This window comes from Marmota monax, unplaced genomic scaffold, assembly GCF_021218885.2.
Source record: "Marmota monax isolate L192 unplaced genomic scaffold, Marmota_monax_Labrador192_F-V1.1 WCK01_AAM20220418_F8-fsc00071, whole genome shotgun sequence".
NCBI classification, from domain to species: Eukaryota; Metazoa; Chordata; class Mammalia; order Rodentia; family Sciuridae; genus Marmota; species Marmota monax.
Window position 1 is genome coordinate 6,160,902 of NW_026695217.1, and position 23,894 is coordinate 6,184,795.

The 23,894-nt window shown below is 41.0% G+C and overlaps 1 protein-coding gene across 6 annotated transcripts in view; it reads left to right on the forward strand.

Annotated features, from left to right (window-relative positions):
* Lyst (lysosomal trafficking regulator) overlaps window positions 1–23,894 on the forward strand; it is a 161,463-nt gene that overhangs the window by 134,237 nt on the left and 3,332 nt on the right. For 5 of the 6 annotated variants that reach the window (XM_046432009.2, XM_046432008.2, XM_046432010.2 and 2 more), the window contains 6 exons: window positions 2,548–2,737; window positions 5,567–5,703; window positions 11,053–11,151; window positions 16,670–16,809; window positions 17,766–17,863; window positions 23,594–23,750. In XM_046432009.2, coding sequence (XP_046287965.1) covers window positions 2,548–2,737; window positions 5,567–5,703; window positions 11,053–11,151; window positions 16,670–16,809; window positions 17,766–17,863; window positions 23,594–23,750 — 821 coding nt within the window. The remainder of the gene's footprint in view (window positions 1–2,547; window positions 2,738–5,566; window positions 5,704–11,052; window positions 11,152–16,669; window positions 16,810–17,765; window positions 17,864–23,593; window positions 23,751–23,894) is intronic. The other variant, XM_058575029.1, reaches the window with a different exon arrangement.

Sequence of the window (23,894 nt, forward strand, 5' to 3'; positions counted from 1 at the left end):
CAATAATCCATTGCTTTTTCTTGTCAAAATAATTTAACAATAGGTATCTTAAAATTATAAATGCCACCTAATTTACTACTGTACTTATTGTTAATGAGCCATCTTAAGTTGACCTACATATGGAAATTTGGCAGTGTGTCTAATGGCAGTGGGATGTGTTACCAACTTGCCTCGTTGCCACCTCAGGACCTTCATGCTGTCTGTCCTCCCCCCGGAAGGACCAATCCCAGATGGATCCAGGTTGGCCCTCACTGCACTCAGGTCTCTGCCCCAGCATTCCTGTTTTTCCAACCCTAGTATCTAAAACATCAGCTCTGTCATTCTGCCTCCCCTTCTTGTTTTGCTCCATGGCACACACTGTCTGTATCTATTGACTCTCTGTCCCCCACAGCCCTACTTGATGGAAACTCCATGGAAAAGGACTTTGTCTTGCTCATTACAGTATTTTCAGCTCCTAGGATGGTGCCTGACAGACAGTCATTATTTTTCAAAATAATGTCTTCTCAGTTGCAAGTTCTTTAGAGTTTGGCTTGTCCGTACTTCTGGCTGACATGTCATGCATTTAGGCCACTACTTCTCTATATTTGAAGCATTGTGAAAGCTTCCTCAGGGTCTCTCCTTGGCCCTCAGGTGGTGTCTGCATAGAGTTCAGACCTAAGCCACCAGCTCTGAAACCCAGTCCTTGGACTTACGGGGATCAGCCAGATGACCTGTCACTTCTGTGGATTTCAGTTCATTGTGATAGTTAAAAACAACCAGAGCTAGATGAGAAGCATTTCAGTAAAGTGTTCTTCCTTCTTGCTGACTCTGACATAAAGCAGTTGCCATGTATCTTTGCATGTAATTGAAAAACAAAAGTTTAAACTCTGCGATTCACAAGAAAGGATTCTTGAGGCAAGGAGTTATGAGTGATAAAGCATAACTAGAACTTAGCACCACTTTTTCTCAGTTTCAGCATTCATAGGCTAAAGACTTAGAAAAGAGAGCTTAGTTGGTTGCAGTGGCACACACCTGTAATCCCAGTGATTTAGAAGATTGAGACAGGAGGATTGCAAGTTCAAGGCCAACATCAGCAACTTAGCAAGACTCTGTCTCAAAATAAAAAATAAGAAGGACTGGGGATATAGCTTAGTGATAGAGCACTTGCTACTACTATGCATGAGGCCATGGGTTTGGTCCCCAACACCAAAAAAAAAGAAAAAAGAGAGGTTCTCAGAATACCTGATGTTGACCTCCCAGTCCTAGTGTGAGCATTTCTGAAGCTCCTCAGCTTTCCCAGGGATGTTCACTGTTTCCAGACCACTGGATGCCACTTAAAACTATATATTAAGCTGGGCGTGGCAGCCTGTGTCTGTTGTCCCAGTTATTGAGAGGCGGAGAAGGGAAGGAGTTGGAGACCTGCCTAGGCAGCACAGTGAGACCCGATCTCAAAACAAACACTCTGCCCCAGTAATGGCCCAACAGAAGAAGCAGAACTCTGACTGCTGTGCCTTTTTTAAAGAAGAGAGTCTGTAGGTCAGTGATGCCTGATTTTTCATTCATTTGGAAAATAACATAAATAAATTTATTTATTGAAGATATTTATAGGTATTGTGTATGTGTGTGTGTGTGTGTAAATTACTGAAACTTGCTTAGTATGTTATTTCTATTAGATTTACATTTGAAAAGTTGAAAGCAAAACAACTAAACTTGTAAATGTTTAAAAAACCATTGAAAAATAAAAGATTAATAGAGTCTAAAACAATAAAAGAAAAGACCATGGAAAGAGCAGAATTTTTGGGAGAGATACTAAAAGGGCCTGGTTCTTCCCCTTTTTGTTTTTCCTCTCAACTCTGGTTTTCACTAAAAATAGAGGAAGTATTTCAGTCACTATTCACGCGCAGGCACTAGTGTTCCCCCTCAACATCTTCCCTATACCCTTCCTTTCTTTGAGCCCACCTCTTCTGCTCTGGGGTAACTCTGATTCTCTAGAACTTCTTAGCACTTTCTGGAGGACTGGGTGCTCTAGTCCCTTCCATGTGCTGTGCTGATAAGCCCTTCCATTCAGTCACAAGCATCCACTGAGGGACTGATCCCAGGCACATGGAGAAGTCCATGGTGGCCCCTTTCTTCCAGGAGCTCACAGTTGAGTGAGCTTGTCTGTGCCACATGTGGTCTTAATTTGTAGCTTTCATATGTACTTTTGGCTTATCTTCCACATTACAGTCCCCTATAGGCATCCACTTCAGCTTAGGTATTTCAGCTAACCTGAAAGAAATATGCCTTAGTAAACTTTTTTTTCTCCTCTGCTCAAATTTCAAGGGATTTTGAATTTTTAGCCAGAAATTTTCATGCAGGCTGGGCTAGATAAGGAAATAAGGAACGTGTTCAAATAAAGAACGTGTTCTTATATGCTAAACATAGGGAAGTAAAAATATGTAAAATACTTCTTGTCCTCAAAGAACTTATGATCAGATTGTTTTCCTTGTTTAGGATTTAAATTAGAAGTAATTTCTGTATTTACTATATTTAAAAAAAAATCACACTTTTCGTTTTCCTTGGTTGTAGAGCCCTTTGTCATGGATTAAAGGCTTAAAGTGGGGAGAGTATGTGGGCTCCCCCAGCGCTCCTGTGCCTGTGGTCTGCTTTAGCCAGCCCCATGGAGAACGGTTCGGTTCTCTCCAGGCTCTGCCCACCAGAGCAATCTGTGGTTTGTCCCGAAATTTCTGTCTTCTGATGACTTACAGCAAGGAACAAGGTAAAATAAAACAATGAAAATCATTCTGGGGACATCTTTCATTAGAATGTTTCCAGCTCACCTATGCTGCTGTTTTGTGTGACTTCTAAAGTTTTCTCCATCCTTGGTGGAAAACTCTGCTTGTGTATGTAGTTACTTAATGTAACATATGAAAAACATGAAAATTAAATGCAGTCCCATTTAAAATGAAAGGAGGAGTTGGAAAGAGATGAAGATAGATGGTCATGCTCACAGGATGAAAGTGTTACCAATTTGATAGAAATGTTCACTTTGAGCCTCTTAAACCCCCACAGTAGACAGATGTATTTAAAAGACAAATCTCAAACCTCAGAAGATGGAGCCACAAGTTTAAACCACAAGCAAAATAAAACAAAGGAATTAGGAGAGCCATGGAAGTAGGCTTTGAGACATGAATGCATGAAAATCAGGGCTTTTCTGATTCCCCAGTGCCAACTTAGTGACAGTGACACATGAAGAGTGCTGTGTAGCAGGACCCATTTGTGTGTCAAATGTCACCTAGATAAGGAGGAAGTAGGACATTCTCCACTAAGCAGTCCCTCAATCCTTCCATATTGACTGTTTCATTAGATGCAAAAAATATTCCCCACCTATGAGGCCGAGGCGTGAGCTCTGAAATGACTGAGGACAGTGACTCATGACGGGCTGTATACAGACTTACCTGGAAGCCAGCCTGTGACCCAATGCCCTTGGCAGGTAGCACTGTTAGCATTTAACCTTACCTTCCATGCACAGTGCTCCTCGGGGAAGTCCTGCTCGCAACCTTCCCCAGCATCATGTACAAGGGTGCCAGCACCCAGGCCGAACAGGCCACCTGAAGAAGTTACGTGTGCCTAATGGTCCATGGTTCTTTCAGGCTCACTCTTATTCTTTCACAGAATGAAGGATAGTTCTCATAGTTGCTGGGAATAGGGAGCATGCATACCATTTCATCTCAGTTTAGCAAGTTAGGACAAGTTCAGTCTACTTAATTGAAATGCCTGGGATGTCAGTGGTTTATTCTCACTAGTGTATTATAAATAATTATGAGGCAATGTAACTAATCACTGCTAATAAGGTTTAAAATACTAAGATGTGTAAATTATTTACCTTTAAAGAAATTAGAGTGCACCGGGGTTTATCTCTATTAGTATTATCACTTAGCATTATTGGATATAGATGTTTCCCATATAATTCTCAACCTATCTTATTTATGCCACTGTAGTCCCAGGCTCTCAGTGTGTTTCCTCAATAGCTGTGTTCACTCAAATTACACTTGACTTCCCCACACACTATATTTTGGATTTGTTAGCACCTTGATGTGTGCAGAGAAGTGCGTCCAGCTAAGAGCTCTGGAAGCACAGAGCCCAGAGTTTGTGCCCAGCTTTGCTAATTACTCAATATTTTTCACATCCTGGCTTTTAGCCTATAAAATGGGGGAAGTAAAATTTCTTCTGTCCCAGAGTAATTTACTGTGAAGATTCAAAGAAATAATGCACAGGAATGATTAGCACAGGGCATGGCTCATCCTAAGTGTTTAGTAAGTGGCCATCAGACACTGGATACCCTGGGCCAAGGACTCTCAGTGTCATTGCATGAACCTGACACATAACAGTCCACATAGACATTCCAGAGGCCATTTACTGAGAGGGACTGCAGCCTGCAAGTGAAAGTTAGGGGGCCTAATCACAGCTGGACACACTCAGCACTGACATGAAAAAGCTCTGAGATTTTGCTTAGTTATACGTGTAACCAATGGCAGCTAACTGAGATGGTTTTAATGATCTTAAGCCAGTTTCTTGAAAACTGTGCCTCAGAATTGTCTGAAGTGCTTTTTCCACAGCTCTGGCTTGGGTCCCCCTCGGGCACCCTGCATCAGCATTGGAATTTCTGGGTCTAAGCCTACAGGTGCTGAAAAAACAGTTTCCTTGGAAAGTCTTTTTAAGATTCGCTGCTGTGTTAGGTGAAATTTGTTTTCTAAAGAGAGAAAACTTGTCAATGAGAAACTTGGTTACTTGGGCACCTGCCACAGGCTGGGCGTTCTAGTAGATAATGAGAGGACACAAGTCTTAGGATAGGGCGCTCCTTTCTCTAGCAGCTCATATTCAGAGGAGCTGAATATAAGTATATCCCAATTCCTTTGTTGTGAAACTGATGCCTATATTTGGTTACTAAACCTACAAAACAAAAAGAAATCTGTGAATTGTATTTTCAATGTATTGTTGATTCATTCAAGAACTGTTTGTGCTGTCCACATGCTAGGAGTCCTGCGGAAGACTAGAGTGCATGGAGCACTTCTCTCTTCCTGAAATCCCTCAAACTAGTTTTAAAGCACTGTAGGTTTCAAGGACAGTCCCATGTACAGCATTCATGCTGTGTTTACCATTATAGCAACAAACTGTGAATTACAAACAGTACTGAGAAAAGAGTTCACAATTTCTAGATCTTTTGCCAAAAGCGCTCAATACTATGTTGTTAAAGTAGAAGAGAAGAGAAGCCCCTAAAATGAAGGGCTGCCGTGTTTCATGCTGCAGCTGACAGGGTCACATCCCCTCCCTGGATAGAAGGGTCTTTTCTCCTAGCAAAGTTCTCCTTCTAACATTAAAAGCTTTTATACTGACCTTTCCACACTGGCATTTAGAAAGTTATTTAAGTAGTTTGCCTTTGTTGTTGTTTTTTTAGGAATGGTATCTCAGAACATGAATCAAGTGCAATTGATAATCATTGTGTTTTATAAAAACTTCTTTAGCCTTTAACCTGCTTTTGGGGGGGGCTGTCACATAACTACTGAGAAGTGACAGTTTGATACTTTTCTTTCTCCTCTCCCTGGAGGTGTGAGAAGCATGAACAGTACTGACATTCAGTGGTCGGCCATCCTGAGCTGGGGGTATGCTGACAATATCTTAAGGTTGAAGAGTAAGCAAAGTGAGCCACCAGTGAACTTCATACAGAGCTCACAGCAGTACCAGGTAAACCATTCTGTGGAACACTTTATAGTGATTAAATACCATGCTTTCCAAAGGAGCCAGAGCACAGCAGCTTGTTTAGATATCCTTAAGTAGTGTTGTTGAGGAATTGGTGTCTGCCCTGTTCTTTGAACTGTACCCACTATTGTTCTCCATCCACTTCCTTGTTGAGAGGGTTATCATAATGGCCTGTGAGCAGAACTGGCACTGCTTTCTTCCCTGTTCACTTGCCTTTGTCACTAGGTCATTTACTTTAACCATAGCGCCATCTTGGTCACCTGACTTTTCCTAAGTGGACTGGGCACTCAGCATGGTGAAGTAGCAGAATACTGGGCCTCAGGCCCTGTGATCTGCTCTGGATTCCTGGCTTTCTTATTTTTTAACCATGTAGTCTTTGGCATATGACTCAGCCTTTCCAAGCTGGGGTGTCTTTCTTCTTCTTTAAAACTGGGAGAGTAGTACTCATGCTACCCTTAAAGAGCAGTTATGAAAACATTTCCAACATTTGAAGTTTGTCAACTGTAACTGTCGTGTAGACGCGTAGCACTGCTGCAGCTGCCGTAGGCTCTGACTGAGCGCACAGTCTCCCTTCTCTGTCTGTGGGAAGTTCTCCTACCGTTCTCTCATCCATCCTCTAGGCAACAAGACTGTTCCTATGCCCTAGGATGTCCTGCATTCCCTGAGCTCTTTAGGGACAGGGTGAGCTACTGTGGGGAAGTTTCTGGTGGTGGAGCAAGGGGAGCAGAGACTGGTTGGCATAAGCTGAGAGGATGTCACCCTTTGCTTTCTGGTTTTCCAGTAAGCTGACAAGCAAAGAGGAAAGGAACCGTGAAAAATTAATTTTAATAAGAATTAATTAATTTTAATAATTAATTCTTATTAAAATTAATTTTAATAAGAATTCTTTTTAGTTTTGAAACATATCAGCTACATTTATCAAAGCATTTGATGCAGACAGAGATATATGTCTGAATACAAGCAATTTATCACCATAAATCATCACAGAGCTGGCATGAGAATGAGCTGGCACTGGAAACACAGAATCTACTGAGGAGTAAGCATGCGTGTCTCACTGACTCCTTTTTGGAACTGTTATGGATGGGGGTGAAGAGCGAAACACAGGCACAGTGGGAGTGAGATGTGTTTTGCATTGACATGATTAGATTATGACCAGGTGCATCTCCCTGCTGACAACAGTTATCTGGATTTACAATCTAGACTTTCCAGGGAGAAGGTGAAGAAGAGCAAATGAAATCTTCAAATCTTCATCACCATTAACTGAATGCTAAAGCAAAGACACTTACCATGATTTTTCAGTCAAAATCTTTATGCCTTCTATTACTAGGAATTCCTTCTACTTGTTTAAGAGTTGGCTATTACTGATTAACTCATTAGGTAGACTTAATATGAAGAAAGGACAAAGAAGCAATGACCTTAAGCTTTTCAATTCACTGATATGTCTTATTCAGTACAAAGACAAGTGTTTATCAAACTGTTTTTGAAGGTTGTTTTAAATATAGATCTTGTTTTTATATTTTTTCCAGCTTTATTGAAGTGTAATTGATAAATAAAACATATTTATGTTTAAGGTACACAACGTGATGTTTTGATACACTTTATGAAGTGATTACCACAATTAATTTATGTGTAAGATGGGAACATTTTAAGATGTACTGAACTAATTCCAAGTACGTAATGAAGTCCTGCTCACTGCAGACCCCATGGCGCACACCACGCCTCCAGAGCTCTGTCATCCTGGACAGCCAAGCCTCTGTCCCCTTCAGCCAGGGTGACCGTCTTCCCACCCCAGCCCTGGCGACCGTACTTCTACTCTCTGCTGCCACAAGCTCAACTCTTTTAGAATCCACAACATCTTGTAGTATTTGTCTTTCTGTGTTCCGTGTGTGTGTGTGTGTGTGTGTGTAATATTATATAATGGTATATATATCATATGATATATATTATTTGTGTCATGTAAAATTTGGTAAACAAACACCATAAAAGATGAGCAAATACTCTCCTAAGTCTTTTTAACAAAAAGGGATGGTCCAGATTCTTGTTGTAAAATATTGCATGATCAAGTATTTCCAGTGAATTGACAAACGGGTCAGGAGACCACACTTCATTTTATCTTTAGAGTATGTTGTTTGCAGACTCAACTCAAAGTGGAACAAGGACCTAGGAATTAGTCCAGAGACCCTGCACCTAATAGAAGAAAAATAGGCCCAATTCTTCATGTTGGATTAGGCCCTGAATTCCTTAACAAGACTCCTAAAGCACAAGAAATAAAATCAAGAATCAATAAAGGATGGATTCAAACTGAAAAGCTTCTTCTCAGCAAAAGAAACAGTGAGGTGAATAGAGCCTACAGAATGGGAGCAAATTCTTACCATACACACATCAGAAAGAGCATGTTCCAGGATATATAAAGAACTCAAAAAACTAACACCAAAAACACAAATCACCCAATCAATAAATGGGCCAAGGAACTGAACAGACACTTCTCACAAGATGATATATGATCAATCACAAATATATGAAAAAATGTTCAACGTCTCTAGTAATTAGAGAAATGCAAATCAAAACTACTCTAAGATTTCATCTCACTCCAGTCAGAATGGCAGCTATTAAGAATACAAACAATAAGAACAGTTGACGAGGATGTAGGGAGAAAGGAACGCTCATTCATTGTTGGTGGGACTGCAAATTGGTGTAGCCAATATGGAAATCAGATTCCTTGTAAAACTTGGAATGGAACCACCATTTGACCCAGCTATCCCACTACTTGGTTTATACCCAAAGGACTTAAAAACAGCATACTACAGGGGCACAGCCACATCAATGTTTATAGCAGCACAATTCATAATAGCTAAATTGTGGAACCAACCTAGATGCCCTTCAATAGAGGAATGGATAAAGAAACTGGTATACATATACAATGGAATATTACTCAGCATTAAAAGAGAATAAAGTCATGGCATTTGCATGTAAATGGATTGAGTTGGAGAATATCATGCTAAGTGAAGCAAGCCAATCCCAAAAACCCAAAGGCCAAGAGACTGGGATTGTGGCTCAGCGGTAGAGTGCTCACCTAGCACATATGAGGCGCTGGGTTTGATCGTCAACACCACATAAAAATAATAAAATATTATTAATAATAATAAAATAAAGGTATTGTGTTCAACTACAACCAAAAATATATACATATCAAAAAAAAAATAAAGGCCGAATGTTTTCTCTGATATTTGGATGCTAATCCATGGGGATGGCGGGGGTGGGAGGAATGGAGGAACTTTAGATAGGGCAAAGGGAAGGGAGGGAAGGAAAGGCAGTGGAATGAGACGGACGTGATTACCCTAAGTAGATGTATGAAGACACGAATGGTGTGACTCTACTTTGTGTACAAACAGAGACATGAAAAATTGTGCTCTATATGTGTACTATGAATTGAAATGCATTCTCCTGTCATGTATAACAAATTAGAATAAATAAATTTTTAAAAAAATAGATATGCTGTTTGCTCATTTGTTCTTCAGTTTGAAAAATTCATCTAGAATACCACCATATGGAGACTCACTCTGAGATCTGACTTAGGTGATCACTCTCATCACTGCCGAGAATCTAGGGCGTTGCTGGCACCTTGCCCTCATCTTGTGATTAGTCTCCTAACTGTAAGAGGCTTCTTTCTCTTTCACTTTCCTTCTCTTTGTTGTTACTGGTAGAAAATGAAAAATTCTGATTTCTTAGCTTTTCAGTGAAAGCCAAAAGCAGACTCCAGAAATGGTGTGTCCACCTTCCTTTGTGCCTTCTTGAAAGATCACTCTGTACTTTGGACAATGCAGTAAGGAAACCAAAAGATGGCACAGTTTATTTCCCTCATTGTGTTATCCTTCTAGGAGATCACTCCATCATCTCTAATTTTGTTCTTATGTTTTTAGCATAGTTAGGAATAACTGATGAGTAGTGACAAAATGATTCCTAGAACAATGAAATAGCAAAATGTTTCAAGATTTAGGAAAAATAAGATCACAGTCCTTTTAGGTTTAGAAAATACTTCAGTGGATCAGTATGGTAATTGTAAGAGAATGAGTTTTCTTATATACATTTATAATACATGTTTTATTCTCTATGTGTGTGCATATATATATGACATATCTCACACACACACACACACACACACACATACACACACACATATGATTTGTGTTTGTTTGTTTAAGGATTAAACCCAGAGGTGTGCTACCACTGGGCTGCATTTCCAACCCTTTTTATTTTTATTTTGAAACAAGGTCCCAATAAAGTTGCCCAGGCTGGCCTCTAACTTGTGATCCTCCTGCCTCAGTGTCCTAAATATCTGAGATGATGGGCTTGCACCACCACACCCAGCTATTCTCTATATTTTTTAAAGTAAATTTCTTTGAAAGAATAAAATTTATTAGGTAGCAGTACTTACAAATAGTTACAACTAGTGAAGAAAGAAACTCAAAAAATAAAAGTGGATCCAATGGATCCATAATTTATTATGAGTAAAGAAGAATCATGATCAAAGAAAGTAATTTTCTAATGTAGCAGAGACTTAAACATTTTTGTAGGTCCAAGAATAGATGGTTTGAAGATATAAGGACCAGTGTTCTGTTGTGGGTCTAGACAGGGATTGGAGGTCAGAAGAGGAATAGGCAGTAGGTAGCTGATGACCTCCATCTTCTTAGTGAAGTGGGGAGGGACTATGGGCTGCAGCAGAGGTGCCCTGGGGGCAGAGCATTTGCAGTCAGAGGCTGTGGATAGGGCAGTGGGTGTCAGCTGGGGCCCACAGGAGGCCTGTCCAGCTACGTGGGGAACCCAGCTGAGCTTGAATGGTACCTTCTCAGCTGGGACTGAAGAATTTTGCACCAAAAGAGTGACCCCAGCTTCTCTGCTTCATGATTATGTTTACTTCTTCTCCTACTCAAGGGCATTTAGGACTGGCAGAATCGAAGCCTTTGTTGAATATACTTTGTTCTCCACCAGAAAAGAAGAGGGGAGAGCTGTGTGAAAGTGAAAGCTGACCACTGTGAGACTCACACATGCACTCACGTTCAAACTGGGGTCTGACCTCTCCTAGACCATTTAGCTGAGCTGCTGGGGAACAGATGACCTCAGGGGCCTTGTAATACCTTTTGATCTGGAAACAATTTTTAAATGTTTGGTTTAAAGTTACAGAAAGTGCTATTATATCTGGCACCTGCCCCATCTTCTCAAGTAAAACATTTACCTGGAATTTTGTGATTGTGTAATTTTTAAAATAGCTGTGAGAAATAGAAGTACTTCTCACAATTTGAAGATGTTACATTCTTTGATTTGTCCTTTTTGAAGGTGACTAGTTGTGCTTGGGTACCTGACGGTTGCCAGCTCTTCACTGGGAGCAAGTGCGGTGTGATCACGGCCTACACGAACAGATTCACCAGTAGCACGGTAGGTCCTGGGCCCTCCTGTCAGGGCAGGAAAGTGGCTTTCATTTTCCCACACCAGTTCTTAAAATGTGAAAAGTCACATATCTAAATCTTTAGATTTAGGTTTATAATGATTTTCAGGGGGGAAGACGGCCAGTGTCTCATTGGGGAGTTCTTCTGCCAGAGGAATCCAAGCCCCCCTAAATAGCCACCCTAAATCTTAATATCTCAAATAATTAACAAATAACAAAACACAAACACTCAGAGGTACATTATGAAGACAAACAACAATAAGTATTGGCGAGGATGTGGGGAAAAAGGCACGCTCATATACTGCTGGTGGGACTGCAAGTTGGTGCAGCCCATATGGAAAGCAGTATGAGATTCCTTGGAAAACTGGGAATGGAACCACCATTTGACCCAGCTATCCCTTTCCTCAGTCTATACCCAAAGGACCAAAGGCCTTAACTACAGGATATAGCCACATCAATTTTTATAGCAGCACAATTCACAATAGCTAAACTGTGGAACCAATCTAGATTCCCTTCAGTAGAAAAATAGATTAAAAAATGTGGCATATATACCAATGGAATATTACTCAGCAATAAAAGAGAATAAAATCATGGCATTTGTAGGTAAATGGATGGAGTTGGAGAAGATAATGCTAAGTGAAGTTAGTCAATCCCAAAAAACCAAATACCAAATGTTTTCTTCGATACAGGAGGCTGATTCATAGTGGAGCGGGAGCATAGGGAGCGGAAGCATGGGAGGAATAGACAAACTCTAGATAGGGCAGAGAGGTGGGAGTGGAATGGAGGGGGCATGGGATTAGATATTATGGTGGATTGTAATAGACATTATTATCCAGAGTACATGTATGAAGACATGAATGGGTGTGAATATACTTTGTATACAACCAGAGATATAAAAAATTTTGCTCTATATGTGTAATAAGAATTGTAATGCATTCCGCTGTAATAAATAAATTTTAAAAATTAATTTTAAAAAAGGCAAGGGTAAGGTTTCATGGGCGGAGCCTTGCAGTCAGCAGGTTGATTGACATCTTGGCAGGTCACACCCATCTCAGGCACTGTGTGGGATCTTAGGCAGAGCTTGAGAGGGAAGAGGGAAGCTCACCTGGGCAGTCAGTACCTATAGGGAGTGCCACAGGGAGTTCCCAGTGCCAGACTTATCCCCTCAGGAGGTTACTGTGCGCAACATGGTCCACACACAACCCACAGATGGCTGGTGACAATGATCATGAAAAAATTTGGAAATAATTGTATAGGCTCTTGCTCTTTAGTTTCAAAGACAAATAGCATTTTGAGTTATGATCTGTTTTGTGTCTAGGGTTTGTCATGACATTGGAAGCTTGCCTGCCTTCTCAGTGCCTACCTGAATGCTTAGGAAGGGTGATCACATTTGAAAGCTTAGAAACCCTAGTGTTAAGCATTCCCATTCTCTCTGGATAAATTTTTATTACTTAATGGAAGAAACATGTTTTAAGCCCTTCACTGAACTTCCAAGATACGTAGCTGCTCTTAAGTGACTCCCACTAATTACACTTTTCTCAGTTATATTATAAAATATATTTTGCTGGGTGAAACCTGTAAAGTAGTATAGAGTGACTTCCAGGTTCTTCTTACTTTATCTGTGCTTGTTCCATTTTAATCCCTTGTTTCTTTGCCGTGATCCCCTGGGGTATAAAGGTAATAATATTGCTTCTGTCTCGGAACCTAAGGAGCCATTAAAATGTTCTCAGCAGGAGTGATAGACCCAGTTGGCCTCTTAGGGAGACCTGAGTAGAGTCTGCAAGGGGTATCCCTTCCAGGGTGAGAGACCAGGACACAGTGGTGCAGGCAGCATGTGAGGGGATAGACAGCAGAGTTCGTGCTTCAAGACAGGAGAGGAGCCATCCAGTGGCCGGGAGCCTGACTTGGGCTGGGTCTTGAAGGGTGATTTCCTACATGGAGAGGAGATAACATTTTGGCACATGAACCAGCTCCCACAGTGGCATGGAGTCAAGGCCTGGTGATTTGGAGGGTGGCAAATAGTTTTCTGTATGGAGTATAACATGTAAGGAGGGCATGGCTAAACAGGGCAGAAGTGAGCTGAGCCAGGGGTCAGGGTCCTGTGTGACAGGAACAGATGCTAAGGAACCTGAGCAGAGGAAGGCCATAACTTGTGGAATGTCTGCTTCGTCTCGCTTTTACTCCCAAAAGGTCTAAAATGGCTTTCACCCTGTGCATCTTGAATATCTACAGCAGCCAGCACCTTTAGCCTCTGAGCTCACCCTCCTGTTTGTGTTTCCTGCAAATCTACTCCAAAATCTGCCACAGGGGCAGAGGTGTGCTGTGCACTCAAGTCACTGTATAGCTGGGTACCTTTTTAAAAACTGGCTTTATCCTTTGCTCTTTATCTCCACTTGCTTTTGTCAACGCTTTGAACAGCCTTGCTCTTGGTTTTCCTTATTTCTGTATTTTTTTAAATATTTATTTATTTATTTATTTTTAGTTTTAAGTGGACACAATATCTTTATTTTACATTTATGTGGTGCTGAGGATCGAACCCAGTGCCTCGAGCATGCTAGGCTCTACCACTGAGCCACAACCCCAGCCAGCACAAGATCAGTAACTCTTGCAGTCAGTTTAAAGCACAGTTTATACAATTACCAGATACACTCCATGGGCCCTGTGTTGTATTTGCCCCATGACTGTCATTCATGTCACAGAGTGAAAAGTGGAGAAGAGCTCAGTAAGTTTGTACTTTTAGGTTCCTTCTGACATATTTTTTTACAAAAATGAATGAGAATAATATTGTTATAAAACTTGAGGAAAATACTGGCCCTAGAGGCCAAACTTGCAGCTTGTCAAGTAGAACACTAACCTCCTTCAGTTTTGAATTTGAGGCAGCTAATTAATCTGTACTCAGAGTAGTTGTTCTCTTTAAAAATGGGGTTGTGGCTCAGTGGTAGCGAGATTGCCTAGCATGTGTGAGGCCCTGGGTTTGATTCTCAGCACCTCAAGTAAATGAATAAAATAAATAAAGGCCCATTGACAACTAAAAAATATTTTTTCTGAGATACTAAAGAAAAATAAAGTAAATATGAGAAAAAAAAATTATAGAAATAAAATAATTAAAATAATAGCTTATATTTACTTAATGCTTACTTGGTATCAGCTCTTTACATATTCCAACATGTTGAATCTTCTTTCCAGTCCTTGGATGAAGTTTTCTTTATCATCCCATTTTCAGATGAGATTCCTGAAACACAGAGTTGATGTCTTGTAACTTCACCAAGGTGTCACAGCCAGTTCATTGTAATGACCAGGTCAACAGCAGGTTACAGAACTGATGAACTGGAGGACAGATCTGAAAAAGTTACACAGAATGTAACACAGAGAAAGAGAAAAGATGAGAGAAGAAGGAGTAGAGAGGTGAGAATGAGCAGGTCCAGAGGTGGCAGGTAGTTACAGAAAGAGAGACTAGAGAAAGGCAGAATTAGAGGAGGTGTGACTGAAAAGCTTCCAGAATTAAAACTCAAATTTTGATTGCTGAATCACAGTAGTTCACATGGATGAATAAAAAATGAGTCAATCCTGTCTTCTCCAGAGGTAATACATATATATGTATATTAATAGACATATACTTAAGGATATATATCATATATATGTAATTACCCATGCTGGCCTTGAACTTGTGATATTCCTGCCTCAGCCTCCCATATATAATATATATGTATATACATTATATGAAAGACTAATACATACATACATATATTAATGTATACTTAATATGTATCTCTATTATGTTTATATTATCAATATACTTATATATACATATATGTATATTAATATATTTATAATATATGCATGTATGTATTAGCCTTAAAAGTATCAAGGAGTGGGCATGTTTGCACACACCTGCAATCCCAGCTGCGTGGGAAGCTGAGGCAGGAGGATCTCAAGTTTGAGGCCAGCCGGTACAACTGACACCCTGTCTCGACATGAAAAACAAAGGACTGGGGCTGGGGCTCAGTGGAAGAGCACTTGCCTAGCATGTGTCAGGCACTGGGTTCGATCCCCAGTACCACATAAAAATAAATGAATAAAATAAAGGTTCATCAACATCTAAAAAAAATATTTAAAAAAAAAATGAAAAACAAAAAGGATTGAGATCCAGGTGCAGTGGCACACACCTGTGATCCCAGTGGCTTGGGAGGCTGAGGCAGGAGGATCGTGAGTTTAAGGCCAGCCTCAGCAACTTATCGAGACCCTAAGCAACTAAGTGAGACTCTGGATTTGATCCCCAGCACAGCACGGGGATTAAATCCATAAAACATAAAAAGGGTTGGAGATGTGGCTAAGTGGTTAAGCACCCCTGGGTTTAATCTCCAGAACCAAAAAAAAAAAAAAGAAGAAGAAGAAGAAGAAAATTTAAGACAGTTGTAACTTCTGACAAGGGAGAGGAAGTAGGATATAAAACAGGACATAAACTATATGTATAATGTTTAATGCTTTCTTTAAAAAAAACTGATAATATAAAATATTTAGTTGGTTTAACTGGGTGGTCAGTATATAGGTCTTTATTACACTTGCTCTTCTTAAGTTTCTATGATCTTTGAAGGGAAAATACTGAAATGTTTGTGATAATGAGCATCCCGATAAGGAAAACGAGAGCCAAAGCCCATGGACACCCAGTCTATGTAGGCCAGGCTCACCCTCGGGCATCAGCGTGCTCTCTTGGGCCTAGGAAATTGGGCCTTAGCTGCTAACGAGGAGCAGGGCATGAGAGCCCATAGCTACAGGTAGCATCATAAAAATTGGTCCAGCACCTTTGAAAATTGTACTGCCAAGAATTATAATTTTACATAGTCATAAAATTCTAGAATTTTCCCTGAAGAAAAAGTTCATAAAGCTTTTAAACATGAAGAATTTTATGGTACTATCTATAATTTGAAAAATTGGAAACAATTTTAAGCCTATAAATGAAGGACACTCAAGTAAACTGAGTTATACTAACCATATAGAGTATTATATCACTTTAAAATTGTTACAAAAACAGTATCAAAACTAGAAAATACTTATAGGGGCCTGGGGATGGAGCTCAGTTGTTAGAGTGCTTACCTTGCATGCATAAGAACCTGGGTTCAATCCCCAGCACCACCAAAAAAAAAAAAAATTATCTTCCAGTTATTTTGAAGAAAATACTTATAGGAAAATGTGTAAAAGAAAAAATAAATAATTTTTTTATGTAGCAATATTATAACTATAAAAATATATGTTCCTTTGAAAAAAGACTAGAGAAGAATTGACAAAAATGAAAAGCATACAAGTTGATGAAATCCACCAATGTAAAAAGTCAAAATTTTTTATTAGTTTTATCCTTTAAAACAGGTTGAACTGAATAGGGTTGAAAAATTGATCACATGAGAGAAAAATTGATCACGTAAGAAGGCTGTTTGAATCACTTGGCTTCCTTATTTTTGAGTAACTATACGAGGATATTCTGTGCTGATTTTTATACTTTCTGAATTTCAGCCATCAGAGATAGAAATGGAGACTCAGATACACCTTTATGGGCACACAGAAGAGGTGACCAGCTTGTGTGTTTGCAAACCATACAGCATCATGATAAGCGTGAGCAGAGACGGAACCTGCATCCTGTGGGACTTGAACAGGTATGGTGGGTGTCCAACTCACACGTGGGGGGTATTGGACTCACTTGTGGGGAGGTGGGACTCACATGGAGTGACTCACACATGGGGGGATAGAACTCACACGTGAGGGTTATGGGACTCACATGTGGTGGGGGGTGTTCGACTCACACATGGCTTTTTTTTCCCCCGTACTGTGCTGGGGATCAAATCCAGGTTACACATATGCTAGGCAAGCACTCTACTACTAAGCTACAGCCCCAGCCCCAAAGACAGCTGTTTTTAATATTGTAGTTCTTACTGTATGAGTAAAATAGTACCATTACATTATAATTTTACAAATGAAACACATGCCTAAAAATAAGATTACCTTTATAATCCTATTAAAATCAAAAGATCAGGTAAGAAAATATGTATGTCTTAATGTAGACACATACTAAGGAAGTCTTGCCAACGACCCATGCTGACGAGATGAGCTGGCCAAAACGTTAAACCAAGAAATCACTCAACACAGACATAAGTTCTGCAGATCAAGGGTGGGACTGCTCTGCGACCTTAAAGGTCAGCCTCCACGCTAGACAGTATGCTGGAAAAGAGAGTGTACACCCAGAATCTCTTTACTTTTATAGGGGGACTCACAAAGAAGTTGATAGAGTGTTCTTCACCACATAGGCAGGGGGCAAGGCTTCAGGGTAGAGTCTTGCTTCATGCTGTCTTGTGGTCAGCAGATTGATGGACATCTTGGCGAGTCACACCCATCTCAGGTGCTGTGTGGGATCACAGGCAGTGCTAACGGGAAGGCGCACTTGCATGGTGCAGCCCAGTCAGCGTGCGATGCCAGGCCTGTCCCCTCACTTGGCTACTATGTGCATAGTTCACACACACAGCCCATGGACGGCTCATGACAGAAAAGAATTATACAAATAAGAGAATAGTTCTATTTAGTGATCATATGCAAATTCATGTCTTTTGTTTTTCAGACTGTGCTATGTACAAAGTCTGGCAGGACATAAAAGCCCTGTCACAGCTGTCTCTGCCAGTGAAACCTCAGGTGACATTGCTACTGTGTGTGATTCAGGTAAGCTTGGCCCAAGCCACAGCATAGGGCCGCCACTCTATCAGGGCATCCACCAGCTGGTTACTTTCCAGGAGGAGCGTCTCTCAGGTCCCTCCCTACCTGGCCTGAGCACTGTGGACATTGCATGTATTTGCGTTAAAATACAATCAGGTCTGAGACTGAGATCCTTGATACAGGCATCAACTTGTGCAGAAATTAATATTGTCATAATTTAGCTGTTTCCCTGATATATGAAAAATTGCATTTGAGCACACATAACCAAATTATTTTGCATAATTATTGGAATTTTCTTGGTTTTTGTTTTTCTTTGCTATTTTTGCTTCTGCTTTTTAGCTATTGACTTTGTTACCTTCCTCCTATTAGTAAGCACAGTAAACTGAGTTTGAAGACATAATTGGCTTTTATTAGTCCTCGTGACCTGGCAGCACCCCACCTATGAAATAGAAAGACACTGCGGTGAGCTGAGTAGGAGCCTGCTATGCTGGCAGAAGTCTGGAGCACACAGAGAGGATTTCTTTACTATGCCAGCTCTGGCAGTCCAACCCCTTATGATTGGTTGCTTCAAATCTGTTTTTTGGAAAACTAGCCCACTTCCAAGTTCAGTTTGATTATGTGGCACCTGGCCCCAGTGACTCCGTTTGGTTTATTCTGGGGCACAGTGGCCTCCCATACCTTTACTCCTGATAAATGAAGAGCATCGGCAGGTGAGAAGCCTTAAGTGAAGGCATTCCTGAGAGAGGGCAGTAGTATAGGATAGTAAGTGGAGCCATGATCTGCCTTAATATGCAAAAATACATCTCCTGGCTGAAGTCAGGATTTTTTCATGTGTGTATGTTTTTAAAATAGTGCATCTAGCTACAAAGAACAATAAGAAAATGTATGATTTCCTGCTTGGATTTCTGCTTTTAAGGAATTTTTTTTTAAGAGAGAGACAGAGAGGAGAGCGAGAGAGAGAGAGAGAATTTTTTAATATTTATTTTTCAGTTTTCCATGGACACAACACGTTTATTTTATTTTTATGTGGTGCTGAGGATCGAACCCAGTGCCCCACGCATGCCAGGCGAGCGTGTTACCACTTGAGCCACATCCCCAGCCCTTAAGGAATTTTTTAATTGAAAGGATCCTTTGAACAACCATTTGCTTCTTTCTGTCCACTCAGCCTAGAGTATCTTTGACACGTCTGTAGTGAGTGGTCCTCTATCCTTTGTTTATATTTTTATATTGTTTGATTTTTTATGACACCAAATATATGATGTCTTTCCAAACACCAACTATTTCTTCAATTCTCTACCACTACCTGGGTGAACAACAATACAGCTCATTCTCTCACCACTGGAAGTGAGCAGTTTAGGAGTTGCCATGACCACTTGCTCTCAGATTTAATGACTCCCTAGAGCAACTCAGAAATCAGTACAACCCTGCATAGGTTGAGTATCCCTTGTCCAAAATGCCTGGCACCTGGGTGTTTTATTATGGAATATTTACATATATATGCTGAGATATTTTAGGTGTGCGGCTCAGTTATAAATATTAAATTCACTTGTGTTTTTGTCTGCCTTGCACACACAGCCTGAAGATAATTTCATACAGTATTTTTCACTTGCATCCTGTCTGTGACCCACCACATGAGGTCAGCTGTGGGATTTCCTACCTGTGGTTGTTGTCAGCACTCAAAAGCTTTCCGTCTTCAGAGCCTTTCTGATTCTGGGTGCTGGGCCTGCACTTACTACTGTAGTTCACCATGAAGGGTAGAAATGAGCAACCAGAAGAGCCTGTGGGCTGAGGTCCCAAGGGTTCTGAGCATGGCAGCACTGTCCTTCTGGAGCCTGGCTATGGAGCTGGGGCACACACTGCCTGGCCCACAGTGTGTTCTCCTAACCACAGCACCCCCGACCTTGCCATAGGGGTTTGATGGAGACCCCACTAACAGACTGTTGGTGACTGAACCGTCTCAGCCCCACCTCCCTCCCCCCCTGCATGTGGGGGTGGGTCTGAAAGTCCCTGCCCTCCAATCCTGGTGACCAGCCCCTTGAGTAATCTCCTTCTTGTAGCAAAAGACAGTGCATCTGAAGGGATTCTAGAGTTCTGTGCCAGGAACCAGGGACAAAAGCCAAATGTTTATTTTTTATTATGCCACAGATGTCTCTTAGGATTTGATGTTGCTGTTGTTGTTTTTACAAAACATTCATTCATTTTTACATTCAGGAGCTATAATGTCATCAGTCATGATGAAAGATTTCAGGTGTTCACGTAGTTTTTGCCATTCTCAGCTCCATCATAAAATCATGTCATGAAAACATTTTTATTTCCTAATGATCACAGCCAGGGGGAAAACCTTACTTAGAGCTGACCTAGGTAATATCAGTGTGAGCAGATGATTCATAAGTTGGCTAATTGTTCTTCCTGGGTTTGTACATTAGCAGCTTTCACAGTGTCACATCCAGAGGTACACTGGGCAGTAAATAATGATATTTATATGAAGTCCTCTTCTTTCTTGTTTTAGCAAGGTTTGAAAGTTAGGGCTTACCCATAGGGAGCCAGATTTTTTAAAGCTAATTACTTCCCTGCTGCCAGCAGTGATTCATATCTGTGATATTATATCAGCTAGTCAGCTGGGAATTAGAAACAAAATTACTTTGCTGCAGTTGCTAACTCACAGTAGGATATCCAAGGGTCCCTAGATAGCGAACAGGGTACAGAGTAATAGGCACAATTTTTTTCCAAATTGAACAAAAAACCCTTCTCAACTTCTCTAAGCCTTCTTGAAACACATATAAAAGAAGTCATAAAGAGCACTGGTGCCAGGTGTGGTGGCACACAGGTGTAATCCCAGTGGCTCAGAAGGCTGAGGCAGGAGGATCACAAGTTCAAAGCCAGCCTCAGCAAATTAGCAGGGCCTTAAGCAACCTTATGAGACCTTGTCTCAAAATAAAAAGTAAAAAGGGCTGGGATGTGGCTCAGTGGTATATTGTCCCAGGTAAATTCCCAGTACAAAAGCAAACAAAACACTTTCTAAAAGAGAGGCCAAACTCATATGTAGTGACCCAGACGAGACTAGCCCAAGAAGGGAAAAAAGTTATCAGATTTAACCTACCAGAGATCTTGATCCTTTAGTGGATACCATCCAAGTAACTTTATTTTTTTTAAATGTTTATTTTTTAGTTGTAGTTGGACACAATACCTTTATTTCACTCATTTATTTTTATGTGGTGCTGAGATTCGAACCCAGGGTCTTGCACATGCGAGGCGAGTGCTCTACCACTGAGCCACAACCCCAGCCCCACCCAAGTAACTTTAAAATTAAAATTAAAAATAAATAAATATAGGAGCTGGGGATGTGGCTCAAGCGGTAGCGTGCTCACCTGGCATGCGTGCGGCCCAGGTTCGATCCTCAGCACCACATACAAACAAAGATGTTGTGTCCGCCGAAAACTAAAAATAAACATTAATAAATAAATAAATATAAATTTGCTTGTATGTACTTATATATGTGTAGTGTGTGTGTATGTGCATGAAATATTCTCTAAAGTTACTTTGGCAGTTTTATTCCTCCTGATCATAATTCCTCAGTTCTTACTATGGGATATAGTTTTCATAGTGATAAGATGTGAAATTAAATAAATTATGAAACTCAGATTATTTCTGTGTTTTTTTATTAAACCATTTTATCACTGGACCAAGTACGTGCCTTTGGACAAGGTGGGCCCTGCCCAGTCCTCTGTCAGAGTGGCACTATGAAGTAGAGTATTGCTGTTCTCGATGTTCTTTTAGCCTCTGTGACAGCAGGTAGGGAGAATAACATGTTCCTCAGGAATGCTCAAGTTTCTGACTTTTTAGTTGATGTGTTACATTATAATGAAGCTAGGTGCCATGGGGTGCACCTACAATCCCAGCATCCACGTGGTGGCGAGGGTGGGGGTGGTAAGGCAAGACAATTGAGACTAGCCTAGACAACTTTGCAAGACCCTATCTCAGAATTAAAAATAAAAGGGCTGAGGATGCATGTAGCGCAGTGGCAGAGCACTTGCGTAGCATTCATAAGACCCTGGGTTCCATCCCCAGAACAGCCAGAATTATACAAACATGTACACACACACATATATATACATCTCGATGACTTTTTAAAGAAACTTTTTTTTAAAAACCTTTATTTATTTTTATGTGGTACAGAGGATCAAACCCAGGGCCCCGTACCTGCTAGGTGAGTGCTTTACCACTGAGCCACACCCCAGCCCACCAATGACTTTCTTAAGCCTTCTAACCTAATACTCACCTGTTTACTTCATCTTAGGGAAAAAAAAAACAAAAAAACTTTCAGCAGATATTAACTCCTGAGGAAAGGGTAAACGCAGCCTGCCCGTGGACGGGTGACTATCCACCATTCTGTTCTCTAACATACTGAGTCCCTGTGTCTTGATGCTGCTCAGATAGCATCTCCTAATCAGTGTTGTGCAGTGACCCTGGGGCTATGGGCGCAGAGTAGATTTAACACAGAATTGCATCTCAGCCCTTCTGAATATACAGTGGCATTAACTAGATCAGCAGTGTGTGCATCTACCGCCATCAACCCAAACAGGAAGCATGGCCACGCAGCAGTGGCCATGCCCACCCAGCCCCTAGTAACCTTTCCTTTACTTCCTGTCCTGAACTGGCCTGTTTTAGAGACTCTTCATGTCCTGTGCACGTGAATCACACAGTGTTAACCTATTGTTCTTATCTCCCTTAGCATAATGCTTTCAGGATTCATCCATGTTGAATCCCCCATCAAAACTAACTCCCTTTTTTATGGTAAATAACATGCCACACAGTAGTCTGCACACATGCACACACACACATGCACAGACTTATTTATCCACTAGTTTTTGAGGGCATTTGAGTTGTTTCCACCTTGTGGCTGTTTTGAATAATGCCACACCATGGGCATTTTGATCTGTGATATTGAAGGCCTGTAAATCAATAAACATTTACAATATTTGTTTCTTTGTATTAAATATGAAGTATTTTCATTGCCTTAATAAAGGAGAGAAATATGTTCTCTACTTCTGTGTTAGCCCTAATAAAAAAGTGAAATGGAAGGTACAAGACAGTGCCATCTGAATGTCCCACCCCCAGGCTTTCTTCATCAGTGTGAGAACATTTCCCCAAAGGAAGCTGCTCTCAGCCCGAGGCCCCAACCACCACTTATTTCTCCAGCGGGGCAGTGATTATGGCCTCTTCCAGCCCCAGGAAAACTAGAAAATAGCTGGTTACTCTGTGGTCTTTGAAAAGAAGGATTTAGTTCAGTAAGGCGTGGATAAGTAAGATTCCGCATGAGATATTCTAAAGAGTAGATTTTCTTTTTTGTAAGAATTTTAGCTCAGGTAATTTTTACTGCAACTTTTTTTTCCTTTTTGAAAGTCACATAAGTCACTTCTGATAGATGGTGTCACAGAATATTTCCATCTCTTTTTGGAGACCGCCTGGCGTTCCCAGGGCTGCAAGTGCTCAGCTTGGGCAGTTTGCACTGAAATGCTGCAGTTGCTCAGGGATCTGTGGTTTGCTTACTGTGCAGCTCTGCACTGTGGACTGCCTGCCCACCTGCCCACCAACCCTGGTCTCCAGGTAGCATGCAGGCCTGTACCATGCTGCCCCAGGCTGCCAAGGAGTGTGGCCTCAGGGCCACCCTGGGTACTCAGTAGGCCTGGGCTCTGACTCCCACCTTCTAGTGACTGGGACGATTTAATGTTGTAGCTGGTGGAGGCAGTGACCTCAGGCTCTGGACAGTGAATGGGGACCTCGTTGGACACGTGCACTGCAGAGAGATCATATGCTCCGTGGCCTTCTCCAACCAACCTGAGGGGATATCCATCAATGTCATTGCTGGGGGACTAGAAAATGGAATTGTGAGGTAAGAAGAGTGTGGACTCAGACTTTTTTATTTGTTTTCATTCGTAAGGATACAGCAACTTTAGAAATATAGTTCTTAATAATATCTAGGCGTATTATAATTTTAGATTGAGAATCACCTTTAGGTACAAGTTCTTTGGTTATT